Source organism: Lipophrys pholis (genome assembly GCF_963383615.2).
Source record: "Lipophrys pholis genome assembly, chromosome: 14".
Lineage (NCBI taxonomy): Eukaryota > Metazoa > Chordata > Actinopteri > Blenniiformes > Blenniidae > Lipophrys > Lipophrys pholis.
Window position 1 is genome coordinate 12,394,034 of NC_137633.1, and position 9,275 is coordinate 12,403,308.

The 9,275-nt window shown below is 44.7% G+C and overlaps 1 protein-coding gene across 1 annotated transcript; it reads right to left on the reverse strand.

Moving 5' to 3' along the window:
- Positions 1–1,787: 1,787 nt before the first annotated feature.
- Positions 1,788–6,092, reverse strand: LOC308119784 (ankyrin repeat domain-containing protein 34B; the record flags this gene model as incomplete). The annotated part of the gene is made up of 4 exons (XM_080479986.1): positions 1,788–3,226; positions 4,663–4,892; positions 5,337–5,519; positions 5,880–6,092. 4 exons carry the CDS (start codon positions 6,090–6,092, stop codon positions 2,413–2,415), a joined length of 1,440 nt encoding a protein of 479 aa, XP_080336112.1. The 3' UTR covers positions 1,788–2,412.
- Positions 6,093–9,275: the final 3,183 nt, after the last annotated feature.

A 9,275-nucleotide genomic window follows, 5' to 3' on the forward strand; every position in this document is an offset into this window, starting at 1 on the left:
ACACACACACACACACAGCCCCTGAAGGTGCTGAAGTTAACGCGGGTGTCGACCCTCTCGAGACCCCACTCATGCTGCTTCCACTGTCGTTTCCCCACTTCTGTCACTCCATCGTGTGCGTACGTCCGCTGATCTGTAGCGAGCCTTTCGTTCGCCCGAGAGCTTTCCAACACACTGTGATGTACGTCTGTGTTTCAGTTCCGTTGAGCCTTCATGCGCCCGTCATTGAAGCTGGCAGGAATACTGTGTTTCCTCTTAGCTTGTGGTGAAAGGACTTCCGGCTGCCTGCTGACTGGACCTCTGGTGTGTTTACGTTGGAGAGTTGCAGGTCAGGAAGCAGCAGGCCGTCGCTCTGTTGGCCTCCCTCCCTTTCACTCACCTTGAATAAGGCCCCTCGGTCCCGTCCGCTCTTTTTTGGGTTGTTTTTTTTCCTTACCTCTCCAAGCAGGCCCGTATCAACTCACACTCCGACACACACCACAACCCTCTCTCTGGTTTTTTATTTTTTTTGTACAAGTTTCCATCGTTTGGGTTCAATTTATTTGTAAATACTGTAAAATGCATTTTGATATCATTGACATGTTTTGATATTTCAAATCACAACCAAACAGTGGATCAGAAACGCGCTGATTCGGGGCAACTGTGTGTATTTGTTCAGAGACGGTGTGTCTTCTACTCAGAAATAATATGAATGGCGAGAAACAGGGAACTGGAGCTGCTATAGACTATTGTGCGACTTCACCTCATCACAGACAGACGTGGAGCTTTAATGTGCATCGGAGCTTTTTTGCGTCGGGACAAGAGAGGAAACTGTAGCCGAGTGTGGGTGAACACCCTGAGCGAACTCACTGTCACAGACATTTCCCTGAAAACTCAGATTACAATCAAACACGATAGACTCTCCTTCGTTTGTCTCTGTTCTTGGAAACTCTGATTAAGGAGGCAAAAAAAAAAATTAAAATTTCCCCTGGAAGGGGGTTTTCTTATTATTTCTTGCAATTCTTAACAGGAACTTTGCACGAACAGAGTGAAAGAAGAAAACAATAAATACCCCTCCCCCCGGTGTCCGTGTTGACACATTGCATTTCAGCTTCTACCCTCTTGACCCAACTTGAAATAGAAAGCAGGACACGGGCTCTCAATCCAACGCACCAGGGACCAGAGTACATACTTTACTATGAAGGATTTTTTTAATGTATTTAAAAAAGGTGCAGGAGAAATGTTTGGGAAAGTGGAAAAAAAAAAGAAAAAGAAAAGGAAAAAAACAAACAAACCCATGGACAGATTTGTTGCTGAGAAGACGTAGAGAGAGAGAGTACAGGAACAGGCGTTTCCTCCCCTGTACTCTGAAATACTGTTGTATAAAATGCAGTCCAACTTCTCTCTATCTTTCTGTCCTGTAAGTAAAGCCGTCACAACGTTGATCATTTCTGTATTTCTATTGTGCTGATGTATAATACTGTAACATTCAGGGGTAGGGAGGGTTATGAGAGGACTTTCGGGGGGTGGGAGTAAAGATTTTTCCTGTTCAGTTCCTCATTTTTCCTCTTGATGACAAAGCAGTATTGAATATGAGGCAGTCTGTCCTTGGGGAGTTGCTTTGTATCTCATGTTAGGGTAGATTCAGATCCTAAATGTCTCGTGTAGTAAAATAAGAGGTTCCTTCGTATGTTTCTTTATATTGTAAAGTTTCTTTAGACAAAAAAATGTTGCTTATTGGAAAAAAGGTGGGAAATCTGCATTGATAATTAATGTATTTTTTGTTTGTTTGTTTTAATTTTCATCAAGTTGTCAGTCGTTTTTTGCCTGTGTCCCCCTTGTTGTAGATACATATTAAAAACAAATAAAATGAATTCACTCCTTTTGCCATGAACACGCACTTTTTGTCAGGAGGGCAGGAAGTGGTTCATTTAAGAGACTTTGTAGTTTTCAATGGAATTCTATTTTTGTTGTTAATATCGTATCAATGTGATGTTCCTTGGCTGCCTACACTATAGTACCCATAGATACATGGTTGTCTTTTTAATTCAATCATCCAAAGTTAGAAAAATGTCTGACTGCTCAGATTACAGAAGCTTTTCTAAACTGGAGTCTCAGTTTGTACGTGGAGGAGAAAACTAAATTTGCTGTTTGGTTTCTTTGTGTTATTACTGATTCTTCAGATACATTGAGTTGATCACAAAAACACGGACACGCACATCATTGGGCGAGTTAGTTCACTTTAGAAGTATATATTTTGTACCGTGAAAAGGGAACAACAATGCAGAGAGAGAACATGCAAACTCCACAAAGAAAAGCCACATAACCCCTAATTATTAGGACCTAAGTGAATGCAGACAAACCGAAAGCAGCCGCTGCTTGAATTTGACATCGGTTTAAAAGCAGGTTGTGGAATGAGTCTACTTTTAATTCTCAGACGTCTCGATGGTTCACTTGTGCTCCACTGCTCGTTTCCAGCTGCACTGAGTGACGACGCACCGACCTTCTGCTTCTCTCGCTGCAAGGGGAGGCAGGAGGCGCGAGCAAGGAGGTGAGGGAGGAGGTGAGGGGCAGTGGGGGCAGTAACCCTGGTCTCAGTGATCCTCTACAGGTAGACGATGGAGGGGAGGAGCCAGGCGGGTGAGGCGAGAAGACCATGCTTCTGCTTTTGGACACTTTGGTTGGAGCCCGAAGGTGGGAGTCTGATTGGTTTCCCAGTGGAGGGAGGTGGAGCAGAGGCGGGACCACCGTGACAGAGGGACTGTGGGAGCGAGGGGACGGGCAGGCGGGGAGCCTTCTGTCCGGGGGGGACCTGCCAGGCGTCAGAAACCTCATCAGAGCGGTGCTACTCCACCTTGCGTGAGAGGAGTGGATCTCATTGAGCGAGAGGACAGACTGAGAAACCCTCAGAGAGAAATCCTCCCTGCAGCTCTCGTAATTCTCCCCTGCACATCCATTATCCCTGCTTTGAACCGAGCCGTACCTTCCCTCGCTATAAGTACGGGGCCGCTCGTCTCCATCCTCTCCATCCTCGTCCTCTTCGCCTCCTCGCTCCAAATCCTCTCTGCTCCCTGCCTCCTGCGGGCTCCTCTCCCTCATGCCCTCCTTGTAAGCTCTGTTCAGACAGGCCAGGTTATGAATAGTGAGCCACGGTTCAGATGAAACCCTCTGCCTGGGAGGTGGAGTGCTACGATGGCTGGACGGACTCAGCTCACAGGTGGGATGTCTGCTGCTGCTGCTGCTGCTGCTGCTGCTGGTGCTGCTGCTGCTGCTGCTGCTGGTGCTGCTGCTGTTGGTGGTGCTGGTGGTGGTGGTGGTGGTGGTGGTGTTGGAGCTCCCTTGTTTGCCTGACATGGATGAGAAAGACAGCTCATGTTTAAAAGTCAAACTGAAATGGTTGAAAAGAAAAACCCTCCCCTGATCTAGAGTTTACTTGGTCTTACCAGATGTTCAGCTGCTCATTATTTTGTCCCTTCAAACAACCAGTTCCCTAAAATGTTTCATTGTTTTCACGGCGCGAATTAAGGAGTCCAATCATGTGCACAGACGCAGCTTCCTTCAGCGCGGCGGCCATTAGAGTGAGCTTCACCTCACCCTGGAAACACATTTTCATTTTCCCTCCTCAGGAATGAGTGTGCAGCTAACGATTTCAACCAGCAGGCATTTATTCTCATCTGTCTCGACTTGTCTGCACTGTTTTGTGCTGCAAGCGACACTCTGTCTGCATACACAAACTGTTGTTGTGAGCAGATCTGTGTACTGAAGTGGTGGAATTCACCGTTACAAAAGCAGGTTTTGCGTACACTCAGAGACCAGAAACACAGTGTCTCAATGCAATCCGGCTCGGCACGGCAATGCTGCCAGCTCAAATAAATGACAGATACGCTCAATTAAAATCTCAGAAGAAACTCTTTATGGTTGTAAGTCGGCTGAAGTGTGCATATAGTCATTCTTAAAAGATTTGTGGTTTTTAGTGGAAGGCCACGCACGTCAGCGTGAGAAGCTGAATGTAAAGTGAGATTGTTGCTTCTTTTATTTTTCCACGGCTTTTCCTTTTTAACTACAGACCCTGCCTATCAAAGACGTAGATGGGTAAAGGTGTGGTGGCGTGTGAGCTGTAGCCAATTCAATTCCAATGAGCTTAACGAGCGTTCTCAAACCGATGACACACATTCAATTGTTTCCAAAACCACCACAAAAAGTGGGTTGTGACGAAACGGGGCCGCGCCCTCTGCAAGCGAGCGTGTGGCTGCACGTCGCGTCAAAAGACGTGCGAGCTCACAGCGAACGCCCGTTGTTACACTGGTTGCCGACTTTCACTTTGAAAATTTGAGGGATGTTGTTCTTTCCTGTGAAACTGCGCCGTGAATCGAGCTGCAAGGCAAAGCAATCTGTCCTCACCGCTCAAGTTCAGACAGCTCTCCTCCTAGTGTCGGTAAGAGCTGAGCTTAGTGATCCTATCAGACTGCAAACTGCTGAATCTTCAACTAACGTGTCACTGTAATGCTACAGGAATAATATGGATCAAAACAGGTCTATTTGAGTAAGAGGGTTAAATATAACACAGAAGCCCGTTTTGTCAGTGACGAGTTACTTTTTTTTTTGTCAAAGTAATTATGAAAAATAAAAGTCAAACGAGCTGAAGTGAAGACGAAGCACGACGGTGTCTCCATGTCAGACAACCGGCATCGCTCACTTGTTCCTCTGAAGTTGAAGATGTTTTCTCCCTCCGGTGAGTTTGGTGCTCCTGTCTTCAGCACAATGTCAGACGGGGACATGCAAGACACCGGCGAGGTGTCCGGGGTCGGGGGAACGTTCAGGTAACGTCTGGTCACCGGGCCCCCGTTCACACCCATCTCTGTGGCGATGATGATGATGTCCCGGCCCCTGGCTCGGCAGGCGTCCATCAACACCTGAGGGACATGAGAGACTCTGAGGAAGTCATTAAATATAGAGGATTTACAGACATTATTATTATTATTATTATTATTATTATTATTATTATTATTATTATTATTATTGAATTTGAATTATCTTGAATTAAACATTTCTGTTATATGGATCTTCACAGGTTCTTTCTATTTTAGACTCAGACACACTTTTTAGTACACAACTGTGTATCAAATAGTCCTTGATGACGTTTTAGAATGTACACAAAGTAATCTGACATGATAAAAACTGAGAAAAATGAGTTGTTGGGCGTCCCGGTCACGTTGCCACTCCATCACAAGTTTATCATTTCTCTTAAATGTTTTATGATGTTTACAGGAGAAACCTGGATTACTTGTAGAAAACCCAAGAACAGAGCGAAAATCCCCACAAGAGCCCCCCCCCCCCCCCCCGGGGATCAAACTGACCTTCAGTGTGGGTCGATCCTGAGCATTAACGGCATAGACCAAAGCCGAGGCCCCGGAGTGGTCCTCCATGCTGGGGTCAGCACCTGCGGACAGGAGGGTGGATGCCACCGGGGCGCCGGCTCGCTCCATACAGGCGTACATCAGAGCCGTGCGGCCAGACCGATCTTGCGCATTAGGATCTGCCTACATGTCACAAAACATTGCGTCGCGTTGGCAGAAAAACTTTTCCGGCTACGGGCCAAACAATTTGCCTGACTTTTTAAACCAACTTCTGGTCATTTCAAACGTTCTATTTATTTTTGTGGGTCTTGATTGAAGATATTTTAATCAGCGGGTAATCCTCAGGAATGCGTACATCATATATCAGGGACCTGTGTTTACTATGCATTAAAAGTTTACCTCTGTCCGAGCGGGTACAGAGTTTATGCATTAGAATCACTCCTAAATCAATAAAGACGTGAACCTGCAGGCCGACTTCGAGGCACAAGATTACTTTTACGCGCAGGCCTCCTGAGTTGGAAGAGCTTGTCCCTCCAGGCTGACCTTGTTCCTGAGCAGGTATGTGAGGAGTTTAACAGTGTCGGGCCCGGCAGGCTCCCCTCTCAGGGCCTTGCAGACAGCCAGCAGAGCTGTCTCCCCTCTGGGGTTGCAGCCGTTCACCTGGGCCCCTCCTTCCACCAGCAGACGGACCAGACGGAGCCGACCGCTGGACGCAGCACTGATGAGCGGGCTGCAGTCTGACAGGGGGTCCACCATTTCCTGGGGGACAAGGAATCATTATGTATGTCACTACATCTCCATTTCATTGGCAAGACACATTTACAATTTGTCCTGAATGCCTCAAGTGTCTCAGCTCAGTTTGATACTGTCTAGTTGTCCTGTTAGTGTTTTCACTTGATTCATTTAGAGGAAATGTCCTTTTGTTTTTTTGGATGGTTGCTGCCAGAGTTGCTCAATTTTCCATTTCTGTCCATTTCCTATACAATTCAGTTCAATTCTATGCACAATGTGCCAAATACAACACAGTCATTTCACGGCACTTTTACAGAGAAAAACCCAACAATTCCACTTGGAGCCGCAGGAGTCGTCTGGCAGCGATCCCAGATGAATATGGGTACACACACACCCACACACACACACACACACACACACACACACACACACAGGGAGAACATGCAAAATACACAACGAAAAGGCCTCAGACTCGTGAGGAGAGAGCGGGAATAGAGTCTGATGATTTGACAAGGTTGAATAATAAATGAACTAATCTCACGATCCCACTCTGGCGGTCTGAACCCTCTTTGCATGATCAGCCACAGTTCCCGTTCACACACTCACACACCAGCGGCCACAAGGTCGTCACGCACCAGTTATTTGCAGATGGAGGTTGAGAGTCTTGCCCAAGGACACGTTAAATGGTCAGTACCACAGCCTGAGTGACCATTGATCTACTTTGGAGAGTCCGTGATTAGATGGGGTCGGACTCAGTTGTCCCCCTGCGAATCTCACCTGTGGCAGAGAGTACGCTCATTAGTTAAATATCAACATTATAGAATGTCATGAATAATCAACATGGACACTATGTAGAATATCCAAGCTATTCTCAGAGTGGACACTATCAGAACACGCAGTGAAAATCAAGCTTACCTTGATGATCCCTTTAAAATTGTGATTCACCCATTCCTCTTCAGCAACATAAAAAAAGCCTCCATCCTGAGTTCATCCAAACGTCCTCTTTATCTCAGTCCTTAGAGAGGTTTGCCCTGCCTTCTGCGCAACGTCTTTATGTTGCCGGCCCTGCAGCGGTCCCCGGAACACAAAGCGAGAGTCTCCCTCTGTGACTCTTCTCTCCAGATCTGTCCTCCCCTTACCTGCTGGGTCGATGGCGGGAGGTTCGGCCCACAAACCAGCGTTTAAAGCTCGGAATGATTTTGAGCCCAAAATGTCACCAGTTGCAAACGTTGCACTACAAAGAGCAAGAGGCCCTTTGATACGAGTCATCTTTGAACGGTTCTCATCTGCCTCATGATCACCATCTGTGTTCAAACGCTGGCATGGAGAAACAGAACGGGCAGATTTCAAGCACAGAAATGCAGAGGAAATCTCCCAAGCAACCCATTTGTGTCGACAAATTTGAACTTTTTTTTTTTTTTTCTTCCAGTTTTACATTTATAATCTCTATAAAAAAGAAAGAAGATGAAAGACTGAATGGCTCTCCTGTTGGATGATTATATTTGACTTGATTTGGTTTCAGAGGGTTGGAAAACAGAGGAGCTGAAAAGAGACCAGAAGGAAAACATTCCTGAACCCAATCCCTAAATGCCTGATGTGTCATTTAACCCATCTACAATTTAGTGGATTAGCAGCAGACAAGATAAAGATCTATTCCTTTCACATCAATAACAAACGAGTGAAGTTGTACTGTGCTGTATTAGAAATAATACTCCCGACCACTAATAGTTCGACGACTGACTTCCTAACAACATGAGCCCAGGGGCCACTCTGATGAAGCATTTTTAAAACCAGTAAAAATCCCTTCCACCACCGCGTACCAATGAGTACAGTTGGAACGTCACCAGAATTAGAAATACCCTCATAGATCATTGACAGTCAAAACAGGAACAGATTTTTTTTTTTTTACAACCACAGACTCAGAAAGTTACACGCACTCAGACACTGACCTTATGAATGACCGAAGAGGCTTCCAAAAGCCAAATTTAATCAAATCAAAATTTTAAAAGCATTGTTTAAAAAAAAAAAAAAGAGAGAAAGAACACTACAAGGAGAAATGGAATCGCAGATTAGAATCTCTGTTGTTTACTGTTTAGTCTGTTTACAACATGATCAAAACCAACAGTAACTGCATCTTTAAACACAGGTTTCAACAAAAGGTTGATCAAAAAGGGCTTTATATAATATATAACCGTGGTAGAATAATAGATTTAAAATGTGCAAATTGTCATTAAAAATTCAAAACGAGAGAGAGGGGAAATACATTTTTCAGCAGTACAATACAAGGTGAAACATGAACAGAGAATCTCATGTTTGTTTTATCAAAACTCAGTCACATAGAACTCCGAAACAACTTTGTGTGATCCGACTAATGGAGGGCGGAAAGAAATTCAATGATTGTCGTCTTAATCAGACTGAGGTGAGCAAGAGAAAGAGCTTGTATATAACAGGAGTACATGTACAGTATAATCAAAGAAAAGTATAATAATGAAAGAATGCCACCTCACTGGTTATTGTAAGAATAATGAGTGTCTATTATTAAAATGTAACCTGTGCTCCTATTTTCAGAAGGTTTTCTAGGTGCGTTACATTCAGTTGAGAGGCCGCGGTGTGCTGAAGCTATTTAAACAGATTTAAAATCCTAATCGGGTCTGGTGGTGGGAACACAGAGTCTTTGTATTTTTCTGAATTCTCAGTGTCGTTTCAATAGAAATCAAGGCTGCTCATCTTGGCCTTACAGTTGAGCAGAGCTGACTGAACGTGTGAGTGTATTATGTTTTTAGTGTTTGACACACAGTACCATGGCTTGCAAACCAAAAATCTGTCCTAAAATTTTTTCAAATTAAGGCATTCATTATATTAATAATAATACTATTTAATAATTATATTAGCTGCTTTGTGAAGCAATGTAAATGTTGATTTTTGCAACCAAAAAAAAAGGACCCGATGTAGCCTACGGCTGTCCCTAAGCCAACCACGAGGAGTCAACAACAATCTATGGAACGTAAATTAATTTGTTTATCTGGTACCACCTTTGGCTTATATGTCCTGGAAGACTTTTCAGCTCTTATCCAAGCAGCTTCAATTGAGTCAATTGCTTTGAGACGCCGCCACCTTGGACAAATGAGAGCATGTATTGACGTGTTTAAGGACTGCGGTTTGAAAACCCAGGAAGGAATACAAGAACTTGGCTGATGCAACGCACGG